Raw genomic sequence first — 27,178 nt, 5'->3', positions numbered from 1 at the left:
TAAGAGTAAAAAAGTATTTGGTAAAGAGGCTACTAACAGATTAAAACATAAATCATTTAATATTTAAAAATAACATCAGATGAATCAAAAATATAAAGTTGTACTTGCATTTTGGCATTTTATAGATAAAAATTAAAATAATTCAGAGAAATAACTAAATGCAACTACTGCACAACTATTAGCATAAACGTCTAACTACGCTACGCTAACTTAAAATTAGCATAGCAAGTATGCTAGCATCTGCCTGACCTTGATGTAAAATTATTTTTGTCAAAATTTACTACTTTTAACCTCATTTAACTGAGCCCTCTGTAGAAAGTCAGTATATATAAACAAATGTTTTTCATAAGAGTTTTCTTTTTGACTTGTTTAATCGTCGCACTGACAACAGTGAAATTGGAAACGACATGACGCTTGGCCACAGAAAAAAATAGAAAAGTCGCAAGTGTGCCTATAAATATACAAGTAATATATTGCGAAATACATATAATTTACTATTTTCAGATGGCATTTCGTTGCCAATTTCACTGTTGTATCTTTGTGCAATAATAAAATAAGTCATGTCTTTGTTGGTCATTTTATTCAAACAAATTCGATGTGTAAAATTATACAAAACTGTTAATGCTAATATTTGAAACCAAAATAAAATTGTGTCCAAATGCTAAGCTAAAATTTTAGGTGTCCAAATGGTTGAAAATACACCACTTTAAAAAAAAAAAAATTTAATATGCATAGCACGATTGGGCTACGTCGTTCGTGTGGAAACTCAAAATTACGAGCTTACGACGGTGCCTTGAAGGCAGCGGTTTCGGGCGGCTGCGCTGATTACGCCACATTCTTGTCATCCAAATGAAAGAGGACGGCAGTTCCTGGTATGGATCCACAGCGGAGGACCGATGAGGTGGAGAAGGTAAACCTTACCGACTCATCTGAGCGGGACCAACTACTGCGGCTTACCCAGGTGACGGAAATACTGTAGGTAAAGTTCCTTTTGTGTTCCTGTTGCTCGAAAGGGGAGATGCTGATACGTGTCGATCGGTTCTTGATTCTGCGGACACGAAAAGTCGTGAAAATGAATGTTTGATTTGGAGTTTGATTCTTTTGGAACAAGGAGTTCAGAAAGGCAGGTTTACAACATGTACAAGAATTGTTTCCTTCTTCCTTGATCACACTTTCTCTGTCTCTTTCCTGATAACTTACTGGAAGACTGCGAATACCGAGTGTGATGATTTACAGACATAGTTCACTTAACATTTCTTCTGGCTCTTAAACACATCGCCATTTTTGTATTTGCAAGTATTTCCTAAAATATTTATATTACAGCTTTTTAATTGCATTACTATTATAAATTATTCTTAGTAGCATCCATATAAACTTTACAAAAAAGTTCATTTTGTCTCCAACCAGATAATAGATTAAGAAAAAGTATTTTAATACTATTATATTTCATAATCCTACAACTACTTTGATGCCTTTACTTTATCAATTCTCAAAGTGATAGTTTGTTCTTGTGGTCCAGTTTTTTTCTTTTACTGTCATGACACTTAACTTATTTATCTTTCAGTTTTCATTTTAAATAAATATCAAATTGCTTTACAAAAGTATTCATACTCAAAAAACTCACATTGTTGTTTTCCAACCACAAACTTCAACATGTTTTCTTTTATTGTTTGTTTTTTTATTAAGTAAAAAAATAAGGTTGCTATCTATTTTTTATTTTTAACAAAACCTATAAAGTGTGGCTTGATTTGCATTCTCCCTGGAATCGTAACCTTTTTGACCCTGTTTTCTGCAATTGGAGCTGCAAGACGTTTGGGTCTGCTGATATGTCAACATTTACTTTCTACTCTTTCATAGGAATAGAGGAAATAATCTAATCAGGAACGTCAGCTATGAATGAGGCAGCTGGAGATGGAAGCTCCTTCTCGTCGAAGGTCATCGGCATCGTGTTTATCATCCTGCTGCTGGATCTGCTGGGATTCACGCTGATTCTGCCGCTGCTGCCTTCCATTTTGGATCATTATGCTCAAGCAGGGGTCAGTAGGATTTCAAAACAGTTTAAAGACAGCAGAATAAAATCATTTGGCTTCAGTTTAAAAGTGCAGGAATTTGGACGTGTTCAGACTTCTGTCCTGCTGTGAACAGAAGGTGTTTTATGAGAAGAATTTGTTCCATAAAAGCCATAACCAGCACATAATTTGATTAGTTTGGGAGGCCTGTGTGCTGACTCACCCTGAAGTGGCCTCTCTGTGATGTTTTTGTGTTTTTTTTCTGGGCTAGGATGTCACATATCAGTCTCTGCAGAGTGTGGTGGACTGGTTTAGGAAGGCTGTTGGGATTCCTATGGAAAAGAAATACAATTCTGTTCTGTTTGGAGGTAAGTTATTCCAATCCCTTTATTCCATAAACCTGAGATTCATGCAAAGTCAAACTCAGACTTTTGAGCTGAATGATGATGAAGAAAAAGAGGAATTATCTCAAGTTTAATACTCCTTATCTTGTCTTTCAGGTCTGATTGGGTCGCTGTTTTCTTTGCTACAGTTCCTGTCCTCGCCTGTAACGGGCGCTCTGTCTGACCGTCATGGCAGACGACCTCTCCTCATTCTCACCACAGTAAGAAGGGCACTATAACACCTCAAATGTTTCTTGTTTTCGATGATAAAATCCAGTGAGTCGTATTCCACCAGTTTGGGGCTAATTGGGTGCTTTGTTTGTCAGGTAGGACTGGCGGCCTCCTACGCAGTCTGGGCGGTTTCCCGGAGCTTCATCATGTTCCTGTTGTTTCGGGTAATTGGGGGCATTTGTAAGGGAAACGTCAGCCTCTGCACTGCCATTGTGGCGGATCTGCCATGTCCAAAAGCACGGAACAGAGGAATGGTGGGTCAAAGTTTGGTTTTTTTTATTAGTTTTATTTTGTTGTAACCTTTTGTTTGTTTTAATTAGTTTTTAGTGTGTATTTTCTAGTTAATATTAGTTCAATATTGTTTACTTTTTATTAGTCTTACTGGTTGTGTTAGGTTTTTTTATACTTTGGTTAATTTTTAGGTGCAGAATTCAAAAAAGTCAAAGTATTCTATTGTGATTATGTATACATTGATTGGGTAATGAATATGCAACAGAAGATATAATTTTCAAAAAATGCATTCATTTATTGCCTCTTGTGAATTATGCCAAATTATGAAGTACCATCATTTGCAGACAGCTGATATAATAAAAATCTGGGGGGGAAAATCTATTTCACATCAGTTTGAAAGGCTAATAAATAGATTCATAAACACAAAAACAAAGGATATTACATTTATAATTTCCGTATGTTTTAGTTTTATAAACCCACAATGGAGTTGCAGTTAGTTATAGTTTTTTCCCATTACTTACCATTTTAATTTATTTAAGTGAACAAAAATGTTTTCTCATTTTTGCTATTTTGTTAGTTTTAGTTAACTATGATTACTTTAATGCTGAGCACAGACGTCTGTGGTGTTGGAGAAATTCTTATTAACATTTGTACATTTCTCATACTAACAGTTTTCTCATTCATGGAGTTACAAGTCCATTTTTTTTAATCAAGTAATTTTTAAAAAATTTTTTGATCAGGCAATGATTGGTGTTGCCTTTTCCTTGGGCTTCACCGTTGGACCTCTCATGGGTGCTTACTTTGCTGTCAGCTCCAAAACAACAGGAAATGTCTTCTACGAAACTCCAGCACTGCTCGCCTTGACCTTCAGTGTTATTGATATTTTCTTCATTTGGATGATGTTGCCAGAAACACTTCCAAAGGTTATTAAGGTGAGTTTAAAATATAAATAAATGTGATGTTTCTTAAAGGTGGTCTATTATGCTTCCTTTGAATAATTAGAATTTGTTTATGGGCTATACAGAACATGGTCATTACATTTTTTTCACAAAGTCATTCTTAGATAATGAGATTTTAGTCTGGTCAGTTCTCCCTATTTTGAACTCTTTTCAGAATGAGTTGTTTTAGGGCCTCTGTTCCTTTAAATCCAAATAAGCTGCTGCTAGCCATGCTCCCCAAATTGTATAGCTATTGCCAAAACTCCACTTGGGTTGCTAGGTGATGGGCTGGATGCCGCTGGGGTTGCTAGGTAATGGTGTAGTTTCCGTGGAAAGAAGTTCTTCAGATGGCTCTTTTTCCACACACTCAAAAAAAACATTAACTCATTGTCAGAAAATGACAAGGTGATTTATTTATTTTATTTTTTTTAAAAATTTAACTCTTGGGCTGTTTTTAGAGGCAATAGAATCAGAAATAGAAGTACAAAAAAGTGCAAAATGTGAATTTTGCCTCACAGGAAATACTGATCAATTATTTTGAACTTTTCATCCAATCAAATGGTCTTTTAAATTCCAATTTTTAGCTGAGATTATGTAAATGTTTTCCAGTACCTGATTGGTAATTCTGTCTCCCAATCAGAGTAAAATTGTGCTTTCAACACAAGAAATATAGAATTAACCTCTCAATGGTTAATTCAGTGGTTTTATGGGGAGTTTAATTAGCTATATTGCTATATAAATAGTGTAAATAGAATCAAAATACATACTATTTCAGAGGATAGTAGTCAAATATTAAATTTAATTGGAAAATATGCCCTTTTTTTGGTTTTATCATTGTAGCAGAAAATTTACATTACCAAGAAAGCAAAAGGACTAACAATAGTTAGATGGGGGTATTATTGTTTGTTGTTTTTATAATTGTTACGACAGAAGAGCCAAATAGACTTGAAAACAACTTTAAACTTCAACCATTGGGATTAGAAATGACCCCCAACACACACATGTGGGTCAGAAACTCCTGACCTCAGTATAGAACCTTTTCAGGTTGGAGTTGAAACCAAAAAAACCTGTCCAACTTCCTCCTATTCGAGTCCTTTTGGAAAACCTGTTCAGTTTCCATTTGTTGCCCACTGCAGTAACTTCCTTGGTTGTCACGGTGATGACACTTTTTCAGGAAGTTTCTGCTGGGAGTCAAGAAGTTATTTCAGCGTTCTACGTTGAACGCAAACAATAATAGCGGCGGGTTTACAGAACATTTTGTTCCAGCGCTGACAACGTCATCGGATGGACACTTGATGCTTTAAATGTCCCAGAAGACCTTTGTTCTGTTCAGGCCAACTGGTTCAGATTTCACCAACCTCTGTAATTCTGCTGCATCCACAATATTTACAATCCAAAGAGTCATTTTGCCTTCAGTTGAGCTACAACAAAACTTCAGAGCTGCAAATGCTATGACTTAGCTTATAATTTTTGAGAAATATCTACTATGAGAAGTTTGTAATTTTAACTAATGTTTTTGTGTATTTTTGTTTGAATCGAATTGATTTTTTTTTATAGAATCACAATTTTATTTAGTTTTTTTAATTAGGTTTTAAAGTTAGGAAAACATACAAATATTACCAAAAAATATAAAAAACGTATCCATTTTCCTTTATGGGGCATTGACTGTAAAGTTAATCAGTCACACAGCAGAAAGTTAGGCTTTTATGAAAAAAATCATACATAAGTAGATATGATATAACTGGAATAAATTAAAATGTTTGTCATAATATAAAAACTAAATGTTATTAGTTTAAAATGTCATAGTTCAATATTTAGTTTTTAACTGCACTAGTTAAATAGTATGCAGTCACCATAGTCAGTCACCAACCTGATGAAGACAAAAAAAGTACAAAAAATTTTACTGACAACTTTTAGTGTCATTCTAATGTAGTAATTCAATGCAGTTATTCCATGAACGTGATTCAAAACTGTAAAAACCAGCATTTGTTTTTATATTTATATTTTAAAACTTCAGTTGATGCTTCATGATTTTCAGTAAAGTCGTTGAGCGCCATTGTGAAAGATGCTCAGAGCCATTTGTGGCTCTGCAGCCGCAGGTTGCAAACCACAAATATAGAGGATTTAGGGTAAAAGGTAATTTCATTTTTCATGGAAAAGCTTTTTCAAGATTATGTGATGGTACTAAAGCTAGATTATGACACCTCAATGTGTTTAGGCTCCATGTGGAGTTGGATTTATGTTGAGCCAGGACTGAGCAACAATGTAGCAGAGTCTGATTAGCTTGTAGTGAGAGAGTGTGGGAAACGGTGACTACATCCTGTATGGAGCAATGAAGTGGAGGCTCTGCTGTAGTAAAGAGGAACCTACACTTCCAACCTTCACTTCTGTTCACAACACATTCAGTACAGCTGAAACAATTAATGTAATCAATCAGTTATTGACATAATCATCTGCTGATTTAGTTATCGATTTGTTGACTGGATTCAAAAAAGGCCCATTCTTGAAAGAACAACATATTCAAAGCAGTAATCAGAACAAAAACAATACATTTTTCATTTATAGATATTTTCTACCAATAACTCCACAAGTCGCGTAGATTTAACTTCACCTGGTTCTATTACACTGCAAATACACAAATCTTACCAAGTATTTTTGGTCTAGTTTCTAGTGAAAATATGTTAGTAAACTTTAAATAAGTCACAACTAACTTACAAGTAACTTTTCAGCAAGATATATGAGCTTGATTTAAATCACTAATCCCTTCATTTTGATGAAAAAGTACTAGTTCCATTGGCAGATTATTTCACTTACCACATAAATAAAATGTCTTGTAACGGTGAAATAATATAAAGGAATTATTAACTTAAAACGAGCTCTATTATCTTGTTTAAAAGTTACTTGTAAGTTAGTTTTTGTCTTATTTCAAGTGTACTAAAATATTTGCAATACAAACTAGCCCAAAAATACTTGTGTTTTTGCAGTGTAAGCACATTTTGTTATCCAATTGTTAATCAGTTAATCCAAAAAATAATCACCATATTAGACCTACACTCTATTAATTCTAAGTCAAGAGCTGAGCTTTGCTCATGTTGATGTTAGAAGTATTTATTTAACTGCAGATGCGTCCTCGGCTACAAATCATACGGTAGTTTTAAGCAAAAAAAAAAAAAATGTAGATATTCTTATTTTTAAAAGTTAAAATTATTGGTTCATTTCCATCTTTTACTGTATTTCCAATGTATTTAATGTTTTTTTTTTCAGAAATGTAAAGTTATTGTCATTCCAGGGTTCATCTTCTCATGGTGGAGACTCCATGGACCTTCTCAGTCCCGTCTCCTTGTTCCATTTCACTGCTGTCACCAAGACAAAGGAACCACCTTCTAAAGAAAGTGAGTGCTGGTCCTACATCATTGTACCCTTTAACTAAACCATAAATGGACTATCGCCTGCTGACAGGAAGTGGGGCTGTGTTTCTTACAGGAATGCAGAAGCTCCAAGTGTTGGGTTTGGTTTATTTCTGCTACCTCTTCCTGTTCTCCGGCCTAGAGTTCACCCTGAGTTTTCTGACTCACCAGCGCTTCAAGTTTACAAGGTATAAACCCGGAGATAAATTTGTATATTAGCAGTAGGGTGTCCGCACATCCTTAAGAATTCATGTATCTGAAATTAAGGATTTAAAATGTCTTGAATTAATTTTTTAAAAAGAAAGTTGACTTTAAATGTTTTAATCAGAAGTCTTAAATTTTGTCTGGGCTGGACTATTGAATCGGATGGAAGAGAATTAGGCTTGATGGGAGAAGAAAAAAAATTCTCACTTTAATCTCAGCATTCTCACTTTTTTCTCAGAATCAGTAAACTAAATAAATAAGGCAAATAATCTGCCTAATACATTTGGGACAGGCTTTCAGTGTGGCTAACTTGCAGGTTTACAAATCCTACAAGAAAAACGTAGTTTCATAATTATTTTTAAATGCTAACATAATTTACATCAATCAATCAAATTTTATTTGTATAGCACATTTCAGCAGCAAGGCATTTCAAAGTACTTTACATCATAACAAACACAAAAACACAAAGTCAGGCAACATAGAATCAACAATCAAAACATTACATTAAGTGAAATGTCATCATTAAATTCGTAATTACATTCACCTAATTTAAGAATGTTTGGTAATTTATTTCGATTTCGACGTAATTATAATTCTTTTCAGTGACCTTAATCCTTTTAGGTATAATCGCGTATATTTTATGTATTGTTTTATTTTTTTATTTTTTAGCGGGGCTTTTCTGTCAGGCAAAATCTTGAGCCACACGCAGACATTTTCAATGCTAACATAGCATTGCTAGCTAGTTAGCCTTTCCGCGTTTATCAAGGACAAATGGAAATTTATCGCAAGTTGGCTGGATGAAGTGTACATTTATTTTGAGAAGTAGGTCTTAAATTCCATTCATAACGATTTTATAAAGTCTTAAATCTGAGTTGGTGAAACCGGCAGAAACTCTAAGAAGAAACATAAATGCTTTTATTGTCTTCTGTAAACAGCATGCAGCAGGGAAAGATGTTCTTCTTCGTTGGTGTCATCATGGCTTTAATCCAGGGGGGTTACGCTCGAAGAATCAAACCTGGGCAACACATACGTGCTGTTTACATGGTAACGATTTAATATATCTGCATGATGAATATTATACTGAACAGGCAGAGAAATGTAATATTGAAATAAATATTAATCCTTTCAGGCAATAATGATGTTGATCCCTGCATTCATTCTCATTGGGTTATCGTGGAATATTGCAATGCTTTATATTGGCTTGGCATTATACTCTTTTGGTGAGTAATGTTTGCTTTTTATCTGATTAATATTTTTAATAAAGCAGTAATGATTGAACAAAATTTTGTAAAATTATTACTGCTTGTAATGAGGGCCGTGATACAATTTTAGGATCAACTAAAATCATAGCAACTTTTCATTTTTATTGTTAATATAAATAATAGGAGATGATTAGTGGCTGCCTGTAAACCTTTTATGCACATCAGAAGAAAATTTAATCGAACAATAAATTTTATAACATAATTTGTTGTTCAAACAATAGCGGCATTGAAAGTTGTAGTTACCACGCCTGACCATAGAGGGCGCTCTTGATTTTTTTTTACCAGAAGTCAGAAGAAGATTGAAGTGGTTATTTTTTTTTCGTGTAAATTATTGATATGTAACCATAAACTAAAGGGTTAAAAATTAAAACCAGATTAGTTGAACCAGAAAACACTGCAGTGAGATTGTGAGTGTGATTGATTTTAATTACAGTAAATAAATTCAATGTTATATTCAGATTAACTGTTTACTGGTAAATTTGATAGGATTTCAAAAGGTTTCTTGATAAAATAAATAAAACATTAAGCAAACAATTTCCTTTTATAGAACTTGGTTGTATCATTTTCATTGTTGAAGACAGATATTTCCAAGAAGCTAAGGATTATGTCATTAAAGATCAGCAGTTTAAAATTTAACTCAAAGATAAATTTTGAGTTAAAAAGAGCAGGTCCAAGAATTGATCCCTGGAAATTAAGCTTCCCTCAGTCTGTCTTTTAAAGTTTGATCACTCAAAAACGATTTCCACTTGGAAGCAAATGGAAATTATTTTCTCTATCTTCATTTAATTTACTGATTTATTTATTTACACCTTTTTGGTCATATTTTCATTGTTGCAGCTGCAGCAATTGTAGTTCCCTGCCTCTCTACCCTTGTTGCTGACCACGGTGAGTCTCCTTTATTAATTTTTTTTATTAAATATTATGATTTTGAGATCATTGTTGCTGACTGTCCTGTCGGATGTTTGATCAGGTTCAGCTAATCAGAAAGGTACTGTGATGGGGATCCTGCGTAGTTTGGGTGCGCTGGCAAGAGCGTTTGGGCCAGTGGTGTCATCCTCTGGTAAGGAAGCTAAAGAATAGAAAAATAATGGGGCTTTTAGCTTTTTAGCGTTTGAATTTAGCTTCATATAAATTATTCCTATCTCCTACAAATCTGAAATTACTTTGAGACGCCTATATTTTTGCTCTTTTTGTATTTACATCTTATGTTTATCCAGTTTTTTCTGTATTTTATTTCAGTTTATTGGATTGCAGGAGCACAGACCTGCTTTCTCATCACGTCAGCCTCATTTGTGATTCCACTTTTTCTCCTGAGCAAAGCCCAGAGGTCAAAGGAGGAGTGACCTGCAGAGATCAAGATGCCTCTCCTGCTGCCTTATACAAATGTTTTAATGTTTACATTTTTTTGGGAGAACAAGCACTGTGTTTCCATTTTTTTTACTCAGTAGTGATATGAGGATTACTTTTGGTGCATTGTGCCAAAGATAAACATATGAAACAAAAAGACCAAACATATGCCAAAATAGAGAAGTAGGTACAGAATAATGTTGTGTTAGAAAATAATTCTGTATATTTGCACATTAAGACATCTCCTTTTTATTGAACACATGTTTTGATGATTAGAAATTACATTGTTAGTGGAGTTTGAATATCTTTTTATAAGAGTATTTTATCCTATAGATGCAGTATTTTATAAGTCAGCAATTTATTTTTACGGTCATTGAATGTGTCAATGGTTTATTTTACGAATGTTTGAAAAAGAAACGCATCATCCATTGGTTGTAATGGAATAATATCCTAAAGGTGTCAATAAAACTCTACAGAAATAATGTCATCAAATTAATTTCTTTATTGATAACCAGCAAGTAGATAGTAAATATGATTGTTTTACTTCACTTCTGTTTTCAACAATTTTTTTTTACATTTTTGAATTACATTTTAAATAAAAAGTAAGAATCCTAAGTATATTACATGACAACACCACTAAACCTCATATTCAAGGTATGCCTTAAAAAAAGACTCGTCAAAGTTCTTACTAAAGCAACTGAATTTAAGGCAAATTTTCCTATTAATGAGCTAAGAAAACTCACTTGTTAGATTTTGTATATTAGTGTACGCCAGATTTGCTATTTGTCAGAAATACCATTCGTTACTTTCATGAAGTCAACCCAACTTTTTACTGAATTATTTTATTTGCTCTCTAAACCCATAAGATGTCGCTATTACACCGTTTGTTCCTCTGTGAACATCGCCTTCGCTCAGTTGATGGGACTTCCGACCCTGATCTGAGAACCGCATTATTTGGCTCAACTCACCAACAAGAACCGATTCCTTCAGCTCAAACATCTATTCATAAAGCTGTATCTCTAGCCTTTAAATTTGATCACAGTTTTGAAATCTAAGTTGCATGTGTAAATGTTGATATGCAATTTAAGTGCAAATGAATTAAGATCGTTCAATTAGAAGAACTAGCGGATTGAGTCGGTTCGACCGCAACTGACACATCACTCAGCTAGCTGCTGTTTTTTTATGCTAAGCTATCAAACAGGTTGTTCATGATTAACAAACACATGGCATAATCGTAGGGTGGACTTTGACAACACTTGGAACCGCATGTGAAAATACGAACATGTGACTAAATCTTAAAAAAGCCTGAAGATGGAGAAGGTAAAGAACACCAAATTGGATTATAACTGCCTATTTAGCTAGCACTGAAGCTAACTCATGCGAATATGTCCTGCTACAGTTGCAGTTGTTTCTAAAAAGTGCTTAAATGGGGGCAGCTGATGAAGTGAAAATAACATTTTGTTTCCGAGGACGTAATTTTGTCTGAAGCACAAATATTGTATTTTTAACACTTCTTAAAGCTTCGATATGTCAAAGCAGAATTGAAGTGTTCCTTATAATGCGTTTTGCAGTGTATTTAAATAATTATGTTACATGTTTATCAAAGGTTTTTGTTGACATGACTTTACGTTTTCCAGGAGAGCAAACTGACACCTAGTAATTGTTCTCCCCAGGATTTTGAAAAACATCAGAAGAAAAGAAGCAGAGATGCTTCTGATCCTCACACAGCTTCAGTTCCTCCGGTCTTACCAAATCCTTACATGTCCAACCAAACTTCAGCCAGGTATGGACATCATGGCGAAGTCCAAGTAATCAGCAACTGGACCCCTGACCATATCTTTTTCTGTGTCTGTATGTTTTTTTTAAGGAGCTGGGCAGATCTGAGCCAAAAACAAGCAGGAAAAGGCGGAGATGTTTCAAGAAGTCATGGCTACAGTAGCAGACGTCCTGTGAGGGAAGCCAGTGACAAAAACAAGCTCCTCTGGGATCCACATTCAAAGGTTTTCTTTTTATTACACTTATTAAAGTCACGCTAAGTTACTTTGGCTTAATTTATGTAATGGATTTAAATCCTTTTGTTTGTGTGTTTGCAGACATCAAAAAGCAGCAATGACTCTCAGGGCAGAAATGTGGGCAAAAACTCAGCGGATGCACGACAAAAAGGTAAACATCATCCATCAAAACTCGAGTGACTCGCACGTAGATTTTCATAAATAACCAAATTATGCCTTCAAAAGCTATTTATATATATGATATTCCATATAAAAGTATAATACTTACATTATTTGAATAAACATTTATTGGTATATAGTTAAATTAGTCAATAATTAAGAGTACCTTCAGTCAGAGGCTTCTTCAAGGTCGCTTCGATACAGACCTCTACAGGAGATCTTTCCATCACCATCTACAATAATTTATTTTTGAATTTGAAATTGAATGAATGCATATAATTAGACAGAAGAGGATGACTCGCTGTGATGAGCAGCCAGAAGAAGAATACAAATAATTCAATTATTAACTAAAATTTTCATTAATTTTGTTAAACTACTTCAGTATTTATCAAGTTAACGTTTCCATTCCCACAGTCCATCATGAAATAATTAAGGCTTTCAGGCTGATTCACCAAAAAGACCCTGATGATTATTGTGTGTGCGTGTGCGTGTGTGTGATGGGAATCTTTAATTCTAATTTTGCTGTTTTTTAGCTAAATATCCAACTAAGGGGCTGGGTTTGTGAATTAGACGGTCTAGAAAACCTTCGTTTAACACATCAAAGGTTTTAAATGAAAGAACCTTCTTTTAATACTTTGTTTTTGTCATTTAACATTGAATAATAATAATTAATCTGCAGTTTAACTACAGACCAATAGTTTTTTGTCTTGACCCGACCCAATGACGTTCAAGGCTTAGAGATGGAATAAAATTCTCCTTGTGCAGCAACATAAGTCTATGAAATATTTAAATACTTCATTATTTATGCATGATGTTAATATAAATTGAATTCAGATTTTTAATTAATGATTTGTACATTTAGTTATTTAACATATGTCTCATATGTATTATTTATGCATATGAATAATTATAAAGCTTTATTTAGCCATTTATTTATTGTGCTGTTGTCTGTCCCTTTGGAGCTTCAGCAGGGTTTAGACATGTCAGGTCAGCCCCAGCCTCTGGAAGGAAATCAACGCCAGCAATGGCAGATTTTGCCCCGTTTGAAGTGAAGATGGCTGATTTTCCGGAGTTAGCCGGCGTTTTGCAGAAATCAGCTTCTCATGCTGGAGCTCAGAAAGACTGCTGGCGTCCAAGCCCTCAATGCACAAACCCACGAACTCAGACGACTTCCCAGAAGGTTGGTTTCTGTATTTAAAAGAAAAGTCAGATTAGATCGTGTAGAAATATGAACACTGAGCTGTTTCTTCTTTATTATTATTATTATTATTTGGCAGGCTGGAAGAAATGGCTCTCCAGCAGAACTTGAGCCTTTGCAGAATACCACCCCTGCTAACCCACCAGGTAAAGGCTGAAATCACCTCCTGAACCACGGCGTCAGTCTTTTCTAACTTGTGAATCACTTGTTTTTCTTTCTTTCCTAGTAGCTAGGCCGGTAATAACATCCTGGGCAAATATTGCCTCTCAGCCCCCAAAGAAACCTGTTGTTACAGACGAGACAATCCGCCGCAGCGACACACAGGTGCAGTCTGTTTTTTCTGGCTTAATTCTTAATAAAAAGGGTTTCAGTCTTTATTCTTCTCTTTTCCTCATGAGGCATAAGGAAGAAATTTAAATGGACTCACCGAGAGTCGAGTTGAGCTGGAAGCTGATCAGCCAGAACCTCGCCTCGGTTTTCTGGGCTGGATCAGCAACAAAACTCTCTGATGGTTCTGAGTATAAAAAAGCGACTGGGAGGACACTGCTCACCAGTTTGGATTATTTTTGAAAATTTAGTAGCTTTATTTGTCTATAAAGTCGTTGATATGAAGTGAAATAAAGATTTTGAAGGTAATTCTCTTTCTTCAGTCTTTCATCCACTTTCTGCAATGGACCAGCAGCGAAACAGGCCCCCAGCATGATGCCACCGCCGTGATTAAACTTCATTTTGACTCTAAGCCGGTTGCAATAAGCAATAAATTTATTACCTGCATAATTAATTATAATGAGCTCAATAATTTACATTTGGGCAACAATTTAAAAAAGATTATCCCCTGTAATATTGAGAAACGCTGCAAATATTTGACATAAAGTAAAGAGTTAATATCTGTATTGGTCCTGATATTAAAATAAAAATATATATCGGGTATCGGTGACAATGTACCCAGTCTATAAATGCAGATCTGTTCAGTCTAATTCTGTATACTGGTCTGTGCAACGTCATGCTTTTTTATTTATTTTACATTATATTTAGAATTACTAATTGCACTTTCTGAACCATTTAAAGAAAGTTTGTTGCAGTTTATTTCTACATGTTTGACCAAACTTGTGAAACTATTGGTGTATTTAAATGTGCAGTACTGGTGCAGAGTTATCAAATGAACTTGTCATTTAGTACATTTATGTTTTATTAAAAAAGAGAAGTTTTAGGTCTAATCAGGACTGTTTTTCTGTTTTGGATCAGTATTGACCGATACTAAACCTCTTATCTGTTGGTATTGGGAGTGACAAAAGTAGATCTGTGCATCCCTGATATCTACAGAACCATAAAGCTAAAAAAGCTGAAAAAAACAGGCAGTTAAACTGGTTTTAAAGAAAATTACTTGCACCTTGTGAAATGGAAGTTTGCATACATGTTTGCATATATTTTACATGTGTTTGCATTTACTAACATGAATATTCTGGCTCTATTCTTTTTGGGCTTTGTTCCTAAACTATTAGCCTGTTTCTTGCTTTGGTTTATTTGTTTGTTTTTGTAAAAAAAAACAACAAAAAAAAAACATCTGTTTTTACAATGTTTTTTTTTTCTAAAGTTCATTTTGTTTATATTACCAGGCAAACTGCCTCTCTACCCAACAAGAAGAGGGAGGCCCAGGAAAGAAAAAGCGAAAGAGGAAAAAGAAATCCAAAAGCAACGCTGAGGATGCAGAAGCCGAGTCAGGGAGTCCACTAATTCATCACGAACCTCCAAAACTTGAGGTAAATTTTGATTTTTGCTTCCTCTGAGTGAATAAAGATTTGGACATTTGACTTAATTTAATTTTTTTTTCCTAGGATGAAGAAGAATTCCCTGAGTTGGTGCTGGGTTTAACTGGGTTAAACAGCAAAACAAAGCTATGCAATGAGGTAGATATCATCAGTGTTTTAAATGCATCAACATAAGATAAAATATCATAAATGAAAGTCTTATGCTGTGATTTGATGTTAAGGAAAACCAAAGAGAAGGAGGACAGTACCAGTCTGCTGACCTGAACAAAGAAAAGTCACCAATAGGAAAAACTCAACTGCCTGAAATGGCTAAGAAAGGACAGGTTTGTGTTAATCATTTGTTGAAACTGACCCTTTCAGAGCAGTCTGGTTTTGCCTCAGTGACGTAGCCCTGACCTTCATCGCCTGATTTGTAGAAAGCAGAGAAAGTGTCGGGGAAAAAGAGCAAAGCCCCGGTCCAGCTGGACATCGGAAACATACTGGCCGTCCTGGAAAAGAAGCAACAAACTCAAAAATCAAAGCAGGACACCAAGCCGATCATTCTCTCTGGTCAGCTAATGTCGGTTTTTATTTCTTTAAAAACCGCGTTTAAGAGCATAATTAAGCGATGTCTGCTTCATTGTAGTTGGTGGAGGACTGCCTGTCGTCCAGAAACAATCGTTGGCTCTGAAGAAGCCGCCATGGCAGCAGGATAAAATCGCACACAATCCGTTGGACTCGACCAGCCCTTTAGTTAAGAAAGGAAAGCAAAGAGAAGTGCCTAAAGCCAAGAAACCCACTCCTCTGAAGAAGGCAAGTGGACAGCATCTGTCATACACTCACTGTTGATCATTATAGTAGTTGCATTGTTATATTGAAGTTCATATATCATCATTTTTACAACTTCTCGTTTTCAGCACTGTTTAGAAGATCCTGACTGTTATACGTATTTAAATGCTTAAATGTGAAAAGAAAGAGCAAGCAGAACGCTAAAGAGTGTTGATGATAAAGAGTGATGATGCTACATGCGGAACGACAAACTCAGCCATTAGTGCAAAACGTTTGGCCAAAGTGTTGGTAGAAAGTTTGAGTTTGAGTTCATAAAGCTGCAGCTAACAATTATTTTAGTCGTTGATTATTCTGTCGATTAAACAGATACAAAATATTAGCATATCTGCAGAAATGCATTAAAATATCCAAATGAACAATCAATTCAATTCAGTTTTTTTTATAAATCTATTACCTAAAACTCAATAACATATAATTTCTTGAATGAACGCTTGATCATTTGTACCAAAAGATGAATCTGCAGCTAAAAATACTTGTAACATTAACATGTGAAAAGCTCAGACCTTCCTGCTTGACTTAATGTCAGTACATTGAGGGCTAATCTGTGTTTTGTTTTTTGTTTTTTTTGATTAACCGATTAATAGCTGGAGAGCAAAACATGCTTGATAGATTTTTTTTATAAGTATTTTGAACTAAAGCTAAAAGTATACCACTTGAGGAGTTCAGAAAAGCAAAACTGTTTATGATTTGTTTCATACTTTTGAGCATTTTTAGCTTTTTAGATCTAAAATATGATGCAATTTTTTTTCTTTTATTCTGTTACATATTCAGGTCATTTTGAAAGAAAGAGAAGAGAAAAAACAGAGACGTCTGCTAGAGGAGAGAGGACTGCTGCCTGAAAATGGCTCTGAACTCACTATTGATGCTGCAGAGGAGCAGCATGACTCAAACGACACAGGTCAGAGCGAACATGTTCTCACTATAGAAAGAGTTCAGAATGACTGAATTTATTCTGTTTGTCTCTTTCAGAAGACATTCAGAGTCTTACACAAGGATTCGACGAACAGCTGAATTTAAACGGTACAAACGCCAACATGGAGGAAGCCGATGAGGACAACGACAAAAACGATGATGTGCAACAGGAAGTCCCGTCATCTGAGCCCCAACAGAACAACGTTCCCAAAATTCACAGCAGGAAGTTTAGAGAGTAAGGAGGCAACGTTGTTCCCTTCGTATCGACTTGTGATGTCTGATACCACCGGTTTCCTGTCCGATGCCAATACTTGTTGCAAAAACACATAGTGTGTCTGGTAAATCTAAAAAAAGTGGAGTAATTCAATTCTTTGCTGCATAAGAACACAAGACATCACTTTAACTGATTTATTTTAAAGTCTGAAGTACATTAGGGTGACGATCTTTTTTATTATTGCCAGGCTATTTTAACAATCTCAAGTGACTGAAATAATGAAAGTATTGATACTTAGAGAGAGTCGATTTTGAAGCACAATAGGACTGGTATTGGAAGTATGGATATTTAAGCCACACTTTGCTAATATCCAGAGACTTCTGTGTAATGATTTCCTGTTGTTTGCATGGCAGCTACTGCAGCCAGATGCTGAGGAAAGACCTGGATGAGTGCGTGACCTCGCTGCTGAAGGAGCTGGTCCGGTTCCAGGACCGGCTGTACCAGAAGGATCCCATGAAGGCCCGCATGAAGCGGCGGATCGTGATGGGCCTTCGAGAGGTTCTGAAACACCTCAAACTGAAGAAAGTCAAGTGTGTTATCATCTCGCCCAACTGCGAACGCATCCAGTCCAAAGGTATTCGAAAGCGCCGGCTGTAGATTATTTAGGAAAAAGTCTGGGGAATTATTAAGTGAGTCACGACGTCAAATTTAGCTGGACAATAAATTGTCCCAGAAGTTTTTGAGATAAACGATGATATTGCTGCGTTGAGACAAAACACATTCTCACAGATCAGTAAACTTTAAATTATAATAAACATTTAACACTGGAACTGGAAGACATTTTAAATATCCAAAGTAAATAAACAAAACAACAAATAAAATAATAATTATTATATAATAAAATTAATCTCATGATAAATTAAAATTATCTCAATAATTTCCATTCTGATGATTAATGTGCTTACAAGGAGATCATAATCAATTTTTCCATTTTGTTTATGTTTTCAGATGAGTGTGGTTTTTCGTTCTATTCTATTTATTATTTCTTAGTAGTTGCATTTTATTTTGGATCATTAAAATAACTTTCAGTTCCAGCATTAAGTTGTCTTTGCAAAATAAAAGTTTATTGGTCTCTGAGGAGAGAGAAAACTTGCATTATTATGCCATTGTTATTATTATTATATTACTTTAAAATTGTATCAAAACATTATCATTTATTGCAATAATGACTTTTTTTTTAAATTGTGACAGCCTAGTTGCTCATTCTAGTAATAGTGAGGCTTCATATTGAAGTGGCACAGATTGGATTTCTAATTTTTTTTATCAGATGGGGGTTGGGCCATTCAGGCGGCGTTGCATTTACCTGCTGTGTGAATGTAGCCTAACATTCTCTGGTTTATCATGTCATGTACTCTAACACAGTTCCCATGGCCTGTAAAAGAAAAAACCAAGCCCACAGCATCACAGATTGTTCACTATGCAGCAAGCACCTTTTTATTATATTTGTATTTAATGCCAAACCCACATGGGTTGTTTGTTGTCATGCGTTGAGTCTGAGTCTCATCTGACCAAGCGCATTGTTCCAGGGGAAGTCCCAGAAAATGTTTACATTAGTGGTGTTTTCATCTCAGATGGAAATAAAAGACTCTGCGTCAAAAATGTATACAATAGCAACATCAGTGGCGGGGAGGTCCAGACAGGCGTGCGGCTGCTCAAACTGGACAGGGAAAAGCTGCATGTTGATAGAAAATATTCCCTCCACAGGTGGCCTGGATGAGGTTCTGCACACGATCATCAACATGTGTCGCGAACAGGGCGTACCGTTCGTGTTTGCACTTTCCAGGAAAGCACTGGGCCACTGTGTCAACAAGGCTGTGCCCGTCAGCCTTGTGGGCATCTTCAACTACGATGGAGCGCAGGTCAGGGTTATCATACTCAGATATAGGGCAGCAAAATCTTCCATATGTGGACACTAGAACCTAACTTAGTGCAGAAGTTCCCAGGGGCTTGCCCTTATGAAAAAAAATACAAGATTGCCACCAAGATGGTTATCAAGGAAGACTGATTTTTATCACAGATGAATAGCTTTGGTGTCAAATCATAGATGATTGGATGAACAGAAATCATATTTACTGATAACATTTTGATTTTTCAAGATGGCCACCACAAAAATCAGAAAGAGTTCAGAAATCAATATTTGGTGGAACCATCCATGAGGTTTTCAATTTGGTTCAGTGGAGTGGACTCTTAATTTTTCTAGAGCTGCATGTTTGCACTAAAATCGGGAGTAGTCATAGCCACCGCTAACCACAAATTTAGATTCACTAATCAGTAGTCTCCTAAACAAGAATCCTAGCTTAGCTAACGCTAAACCACTAAACATATTTACAAATTAGCAGAAGCTAATGCTAAACCACTAAACATATTTACAAATTAGCAGAAGCTAATGCTAAACCACTAAACATATTTACAAATTAGCAGAAGCTAATGCTAAACCACTAAACATATTTACAAATTAGCAGAAGCTAATGCTAAACCACTAAACACATTAAAAATAAGTTTTGCTAACGCTAAACTGCTAAACACATTAAAAATATTAATGGAAGCTCATGCTAACCAGCATCTCATTTTGCTACATATTACTACTTTAAAGTTGTGTAAGAAGGATGACCATATAGTTAAAAACATATAATGTGATATAAAGTTAATCCATGTCTCATTTCATAGCAATAATTGATTTAAAAATGTCAAAAATGGTGGCCATTTTAAAAAAATAACTGACTAATTGAAAGATTTTTTTATGCGTATATCCACATCTGTAAGATTTTTACAGTAAGATGCTGAATATCTAGTAGCTGCAAAGGGTAACTAACGTTTTAAAATGTGAAAATTCGCTTTGATACCTACAGGATTTCTATCACAAGATGATTGAGTTGTCATCTGAGGCCCGGAGAGCCTACGAGGTGATGCTGTCGAGCTCGGAGCACAGCGACCAGCCTGAAACAGAGCTGCATGGAAACACAGAGCCACTGCAGATTAACAGTCTGGCTGAGGAGTCCGAGCCTGGACCCGACAGCAAATGGTCCGAGAAATCACATTACTGTAAGTCACAGCGTTTTATTTACAGCACAACAATGACAGGGAACCCATCTTTTTCATTAACTGATCAATAAGATAAAACCAGAGGTGTAACTACCCACATTTACTTGAATAGCCTTTTGGAAAATATGTACTTTTAAGAGTAGTTTTACTGCATTGTACTTTTTACTTTTACATTAGTAATGTTACTATGAACAATTGCTACTCTTACTTGAGTAAAATTTCTGAATAGTGTATCCAGCACAAGTAACTTCAATGAAGAAAGAAGAAACATTTCAAACAGAAAAAATTTGAAACATAGACTCAGACTTACAGTTTATGTTAGAGTGAGACCTCTTGTTCATACACCAGCTTTGTTGTTCTTTTTTTTTTTTTTTTTTTTCATTTCTGCTGAGCCTGTTGGGCCATTTGGAGATTACCGTATTTTTTGGACTATAAACCACTACTTTTTTCCCCACACTTTGAACCATGCAGCCCGGTGCGGCTTTTCTGTGAATTTTTCTTCAACCACCAGGGGGCTCTTTAGCAGGAAGTGAATCATTGGAAGTCAAAATTGGAAATCAAAGAAGAAAGTGCTAATTTGTATTTAGAACCATAGAGAACAAGCACATGCTAGCAGCAGACATGACGGAGAAATGTATTCAAGCGCAAACCCCCTCATCATGGAAACCACACAAAGAAGTTCATATGATGCAGCTTTTAATTTGAAGGCTATCGATCTGGCAGTACAGAAGGAAGGACATAGGATAAAACAAGATGTGATAAATTCTGGGAGCTGCTGCACGTAAACTCGGCGTGAACGAATCCATGGTTCGGCGTTGGAGACGCAGGGCTGCGTCCTTAACAAATCTGCTGTTAAGGACTGCTGCGTCCTTGTGGAAAACCGAGAGCAGCAGAGATGCCAGCAGCTTATAGCCCGGTGCGGCTTATATATGTACGTTTCCAGTTTTTAAAAAAAAACTTTGTAGGTGCAGTTGTATAGTCCGGAAAATACGGTAATAATACTTATCATCATTAGAGGTACATTACCCTATACAGATTACTTACTGCAAGTATTAATTTTATGTAAAGTTTTTTAATGTTGGAAAAAAAAGTTTGAAAACATGTTTATTTTGCTTGTGTGTATTATTTATTTGTAGTATTTAATTTGGCCTTTAAAAAGCCAGAATTTGCACATATCTTCACATTTTGTCTATTGACATCATTTTAAAATATTAAATTAAATTTTAGTACTTGAGTAGCCTTTATACCAAATACTTTTTTTACTTGAGTAATTTATTGGAAAGCGACTTTTTACTTTTACTTGAGTAAAAATATGCTGAAGTAGTGCTACTCTTACTCTGGTTTTTTTTTTTTTTAGTAAATTCACCTGAAAATAATCAAACTCTTTTAGTTGATTCCAGCAATAAGTCAATTACTCCATACTGTAATACTATTCTTCTTCACCTGTGGTGATCGTTTTTCCTCTCTTGCTTCTCAGTGAAATTCTGGGAGCAGATTCTGGAGGAAGAAAGCAGCCATGCTTTCCTGAGCCACATGGAGCAGCTCCTGGACAGCGAATGTACAGAAAACGCAGAAGAAGAGAAGAGTTGACTGCAGCAAATCTTTCTCCTGCTACAAAACAAGACAAAAAAATTTATTTGGGTTGCCACACCCACAAAAGTACTTTTGGTTTGATTTTTTTCTTCTTCTCTCATTTAATTCTATTTCCTGTAAATTATGAATTCTTTGAATTCTTTCAGGAAAAGAACCAGATAAGAAGCCTCAAAATATAAACTCTGAACCATGTTGACTGTGACCCTTCCTGCTGAACATGTAAAATGTTTCTTTTCTTGTATTGAGCATATAACACTATATTTTGGAACCATTATTTTTGACTTAATTGCTATATTCGATCTTTGGAAACATTTTAAGGATTGAAATGAGTACCACTTTCATCAGAAATGACAAAAACATAGTTAATAAACTAGTTATTAATTAAGCAGAAACACTTTATGCAACATTAATAAGCAGTTTTAGGGCATTCTGCAGCTTTTTCATTCATGTGTGAAATATAAATGTAGCTGCTTTTTAAAGGTTGGTAAAGTGTTAATTAGTTAAAAACATGTTTATTAATTACAAGTGACGAAAACAGTTTTATTGGAAGGAAGGACATAGGATAAAACAAGATGTGATAAAGACCAGCAGATTTAAAAATGTAATATTTAGAAAAGAAGATTGTAAGATACTTAAATATGGCATATTTTCATACTGGAAGGAAAGAAGAAACAGATTTTGAGTTTTATACTCATTTTCCTCACAGGTTGTTTTTCTGTGTGTTGATTTGTCACAGCTTTAGACTGTGAACGCTTCACGTTTTGATAGAACTGCTCTGTAACATAAGCACATGTTCTCACAGAGTTTTGAAATTTAAATCAGAACTTAGAAGCAGCAGCAGGAAACTTTGGGGTTAAATTCACACACTGGAAAAAAAAGAACGGAGCTCCAACTTAAAAAAAAAAAAGTTAATTTGTTGTACATAATCAGATTAAGTTTGCCAAACTTACTTTATTTACGTTTAACATAACTTAAGATATTTACTTAGATAAACTTACTTGTAACAAATGAACAATTTTTTTTGAAGTTGGATCAACCGGGGTTTTTTTTTTCAGTGCAGTTACTTTAAAAACTAGCACCTTCGCCTTTTGATGATCATATGTTTGCGGTCTAATGTTTGAGGCCACCTTATTTTTGATTAAAATCCCCTGCTTTGTCAGAGAGTTTAAGTTGCCAGAGCATTAAGAAGAGAAAGAGGCCCACAGCATCACCATTTCTCTACCGTACCCAACAATGGGCATGAGTTGCTTTTCCATTTATCGTTCTTTCCAACTGGATTGTTTGTCTCACTTCTCATTCCAAACAACTCTTTGGCCTAAAGAATAGCTTTGTTGGTAGTTGTTTAGATTAGAAAATGGCGTCCATTACTCCAGATCTTACCTGTGGTCACATCTTTGAGATGCATTCAGGATTATTGTTCATCACAGTTTCAGTTGTTTTTAATTATTGCTCTGACTGCACATTAGCTACTCTAGGCGGGTAGCAGATTTCTGGATCACATATGTTTGCTTATGTTTCCTATTTTGACAGGATAGTATAAGATATGTACCTCTGCTTCATGGCATTTGTACCTCAGGTAAACAGGAAGTCTTTGATTATTAAATGAAAGCTACAAAACTCTGAAACCAATTTAAAATGAGGAAAATGTTTCAGTTGCACTTGTTTAACTAAAAAGTAAAATTTTTTAATGTTGGATATTTTCCTCAATAACTAAAGTGTATGTTGAATTTTTAATTATTCCTTCCAGCGTAAGATTATACTACTTAAACTAAAGATATAATTATTTACAAGACTTTTTTTAGGGGTGCCAATATATGATGATTGTATAATTTTCCAAAATGTTAGATATTTTTTATATGTTCACAAATCTATTTTAAGATTTACTTAGGGTGATGTACCGACAACATTCTGTAAAATTTCATATTTTTGTCTTTTCAAATTAATAGAGGTAATTTTTGTTTAAATTAAAGTTTAAATAACATTGCCAGCTGATCGTCTTCTTATGTCGCACATAGAAATTATTGCGAAGTTGCATTATGCAATATTTTTGACAATAATGATACCCCTAAGAGAGACTTGACTCTATAAACTTCCTTTGAAGTAACATAATAGTCTGACAAAAAAAGATCATAACCAGTTTTCTGTAGGAATTATTTCTAAATAACAGAAAAAAGGTCATTACTGTTTAAAATTAGTTCCTGTGAGGTCTGAGTCAGAGAAAAACAGCAAACTGCACATTTTAAGGATTGAAATGAGTACCACTTTCATCAGAAATGACAAAAACATAGTTAATAAACTAGTTATTAATTAAGCAGAAACACTTTATGCAACATTCATAAGCAGTTTTAGGGCATTCTGCAGCTTTTTCATTCATGTCTGAAATATAAATGTAGCTGCTTTTTAAAGGTCAGTAAAGTGTTAATTAGTTAAAAACATGTTTATTAATTACAAGTGACGAAAACAGTTTTATTGGAAGGAAGGACATAGGATAAAACAAGATGTGATAAAGACCAGCAGATTTAAAAATGTAATATTTAGAAAAGAAGATTGTAAGATACTTAAATATGGCATATTTTCATACTGGAAGGAAAGAAGAAACAGATTTTGAGTTTTATACTCATTTTCCTCATCATCAGAAACGTTGAATCATTAAAAGGCACTGCTCCGTTTACAATCATCTTTTTTTTTTTTTACCAACCTTTAAAGTACTGTAAGGCCTGAGCGGTGAATCTATTTTATTGATTAATGGAGTTTTTGGTTTTCAAAGGTTTAATTTTCGGAAAATCAAAAATCTTTTCACTAATGTGATTCCACAGGTCAGAGTGACGTCAGCACGCCCAGGGCGGCCATCTTGTTTGACGAGCGTTTTTAACAACTTATATTTATTTAGACTTTGAATTAACTCTATGACGACAGACTAAGAGTTTTTTTTTTAACTTTTTTATTAGCATAAGTCATAATACTACAAGAATACAGTCATAATATTACTAGAATAAAGTTGTAATATCAGGGTAATTTTATGGGAACTCGAACTGAACTGGTCATAAAAGCTTCTTTGTCAAAACAAATTTTCTCGTAATTTTATTAAGTTCATCTGGTAAAATCGTATCTTTATTCTGCTAATAATATGACTATATTCTCGTAATTAGACAAAAATCGTCGTAGGCTGGCACTAATACGATTCATACCACAGACGGGATTTATAAAATAAAAGCTACTTTTTGAGAATAGTTAGTCACATGTAATTTCCTTTAAATTAAAGAAATCGGATGTGATATAAAAACAATATATTTTATTAAGCCATGTCTCCCAGCCAGCCCTGTACTTTAATACATTATGATAGGGAGCATGCTCTTCGTAACAGAACACCGAACTGCGACGCCATTTTGAACTGAGAGGGGGGAAATAATCGCTTTGTAGTTTTACATAAAATTACCTGTTTATGAGAAGTTGGCTTTTATCGGTTAATTATTTCATTTCTTTAACCAATAGTCGATTGATTAAGCATCAGACTTCAGAAAAAGTAAAGCAACAGCTTTTCATTTAGTTAAAATCCGTTTTGGGGATTTACTTTACAAACCCGCGGCTCACTGACGAGTCAATCCAGGGGGAACTGGGAGACTTGCTTAAAGGGACAGTAACTATTTTCTGTAGGTCTAAACAAAATACGGCTAACATTACAAAAAGTTGCGATTTATATCTGTTTTGCCTACCGAGATTGTCACTGTGATGTGATGTGACGATCTTTGGCCAGTTTAGCTAAAATTTTATTTTTAAATTGAGTTGTGCCCAAATTGCCACCATAATTTTTTTTTCCTCAGTGTTTTATTATATTTTGTAATTTCACACATTAAAATGTTCTTTTAGGTGTGAAACAGTATGCTGTATAAGTTTATTATTATTTCTTCCACTGGCAATGAATGTTTTTTTTTTCATGTGAAGATTGCCTTTTTACAGTCTAATGGAGCTGAATAAGAAAATGTGTGTGGTACTCAGACTCTTTATATGATTCATGCTGCTAAGATATAATATTGATGCAAGATTTTCAAGAGATATGAGACGAGATGAAACTGTTTTGATTTTTTTTCTGAGCTTTCAACTCAAATGATTCTCATCATTTGAGCTGAAAACTAAAGTCAGATTATTTTTTTTTCTTTACTGAATATACAGCTTAAAATTCTCTAATTATTTGCAGACATATCAGAGTCCTGAATAAAAATGTGTGCATAAAACTATTATTTAATATTCTTGGTTTGTTTTTTCTGAAGATCATTTTCCAAGAGGAAAGAAAACTGTAGACGTGTCAAATAAGAAAGTAAAACATTGAGAAGTATTTCCAGACTTCATTTTTGATCCAGTTGTCAGAAAGTTGCCATTTACTATATTTGGTTTGTTTCTGGAAATTCAAATTTCTAGTATTGAATATTACATATAACAAGAACAACAGAAAAAGTATTGAGCAGTAAACTCAATACTGCTTTTACATGAATTACTGCATAAATGGAGCATAACATAAAGGCAATCAGTCAAGGTGAAGCTGCTTTAACCCTTTCATGCATGAATTATGATCCTTTGTGTCAGGATTTTTTTTTTCCAATTTTTAATTTTTTTAGGTGATCAGTTGTAATTTTCTCCAAATACAAAGTTGTTGAAAAATACGTCGGTAGTATTGTTCTTAGGGGTTATCTGATGTCAAAATATGTTTTTTACCTGCAAGAGTCGTCTACAGTAGAAGGAGGGACCAGGTCGGTTGGCATGCTTTTTTGTCTGTCGGCCATATTGGATTTAACAAAAATAATTTCTTGCATTTGCAGCTGATAGCCAGTAGTTGATTGTGTATTTTATGATGTATTAGTGTCCACTTCAGTGGTCTGTGTGCATTTATAACATAAAAATCCACAAGAAGGACAAGAAAATGGCTTTTAGACAGCTGTCCACTGTAGTGACCACTATGCATGAAAGAGTTAATAGCAGCATTTACCTCTCCTGCTGTGGAGTCTGGTTTCTTCTTGTCAATATTTCATAGAATCTCTACAGACTTTGCTGGCCAGTTGAGATCATAAACATGGTGTTTGAATCAAGTGAAATGAAGATATTTCCACAGAGGGAACCAGGAAAGCAATGACTGAAGCTTGAGTAAGCTTTGTTCCTCTCCTTTTACTTCTTTTTTTTTACAGTTTTTCCTTCCACTTAACATTCCATCAACATGTTTGTACAGCACTCTGATGTCTTCACTTCTCTGTGTTTAATTCAGGACATAATGAGACCACACCTTAATAATTGTGTGTTAAAATAAAGATGTACTGATCAGGTCTTTTTTGCCTAACCGAGTCCGGCCGACAACGAGTCCTGATCCATGTAAAAATCAGAAGAAACAGA

At 34.8% G+C, this 27,178-nt stretch overlaps 2 protein-coding genes across 6 annotated transcripts; both read left to right on the top strand.

Moving 5' to 3' along the window:
- Positions 1-553: 553 nt before the first annotated feature.
- slc75a1 (solute carrier family 75 member 1) lies at positions 554-10,494 on the top strand. Of its 3 annotated transcripts, none has more exons than XM_014967732.2 (13): positions 554-961; positions 1,858-2,036; positions 2,281-2,377; positions 2,510-2,613; positions 2,719-2,877; positions 3,595-3,786; positions 7,082-7,184; positions 7,276-7,387; positions 8,339-8,447; positions 8,533-8,623; positions 9,503-9,550; positions 9,636-9,725; positions 9,905-10,494. In XM_014967732.2, the coding sequence occupies exons 2-13, from the start codon at positions 1,893-1,895 to the stop codon at positions 10,006-10,008; spliced, it is 1,353 nt and encodes a 450-aa protein (XP_014823218.2). In that variant the 5' UTR covers positions 554-961; positions 1,858-1,892; the 3' UTR covers positions 10,009-10,494. The 3 variants fall into 3 exon arrangements, with proteins under 3 accessions (XP_014823218.2, XP_014823217.2, XP_014823216.2); XM_014967731.2 differs by having other exon boundaries at positions 554-975; XM_014967730.2 differs by having other exon boundaries at positions 555-979.
- A 638-nt stretch (positions 10,495-11,132) lies between these two features.
- Positions 11,133-26,034, top strand: secisbp2 (SECIS binding protein 2). Of its 3 annotated transcripts, none has more exons than XM_014967729.2 (18): positions 11,133-11,332; positions 11,686-11,795; positions 11,880-12,012; positions 12,106-12,175; positions 13,152-13,363; positions 13,461-13,527; positions 13,608-13,705; positions 14,998-15,141; positions 15,217-15,288; positions 15,372-15,473; positions 15,567-15,699; positions 15,776-15,942; positions 16,750-16,876; positions 16,948-17,125; positions 17,518-17,738; positions 18,869-19,023; positions 20,014-20,206; positions 21,684-26,034. In XM_014967729.2, exons 1-18 carry the CDS (start codon positions 11,324-11,326, stop codon positions 21,794-21,796), a joined length of 2,304 nt encoding a protein of 767 aa, XP_014823215.1. In that variant the 5' UTR covers positions 11,133-11,323; the 3' UTR covers positions 21,797-26,034. The 3 variants fall into 3 exon arrangements, with proteins under 3 accessions (XP_014823215.1, XP_014823213.1, XP_014823214.1); XM_014967727.2 differs by having other exon boundaries at positions 13,146-13,363; XM_014967728.2 differs by having other exon boundaries at positions 11,134-11,332; positions 13,146-13,363; positions 13,611-13,705.
- Positions 26,035-27,178: the final 1,144 nt, after the last annotated feature.

Source organism: Poecilia mexicana, unplaced genomic scaffold, assembly GCF_051168715.1.
Source record: "Poecilia mexicana isolate PSO_F unplaced genomic scaffold, ASM5116871v1 scaffold_9, whole genome shotgun sequence".
NCBI lineage: Eukaryota > Metazoa > Chordata > Actinopteri > Cyprinodontiformes > Poeciliidae > Poecilia > Poecilia mexicana.
Note: the sequence above shows the minus strand (reverse complement) of the source record. Positions and strands in the feature narration are given on the sequence as shown.

Bases quoted from the DNA above. Each gene is read 5' to 3' on its own strand.
- slc75a1 (XM_014967732.2), top strand. From the start codon at position 1,893: ATGAATGAGGCAGCTGGAGATGGAAGCTCCTTCTCGTCGAAGGTCATC. The intron at 2,378-2,509 runs GTAAGTTATTCC...CTTGTCTTTCAG, and splicing joins CAATTCTGTTCTGTTTGGAG to GTCTGATTGGGTCGCTGTTT. The intron at 2,878-3,594 runs GTGGGTCAAAGT...TTTTTTGATCAG, and splicing joins AAGCACGGAACAGAGGAATG to GCAATGATTGGTGTTGCCTT.
- secisbp2 (XM_014967727.2), top strand. The intron at 12,176-13,145 runs GTAAACATCATC...GTCCCTTTGGAG, and splicing joins AGCGGATGCACGACAAAAAG to CTTCAGCAGGGTTTAGACAT. The intron at 15,943-16,749 runs GCAAGTGGACAG...TTACATATTCAG, and splicing joins AACCCACTCCTCTGAAGAAG to GTCATTTTGAAAGAAAGAGA.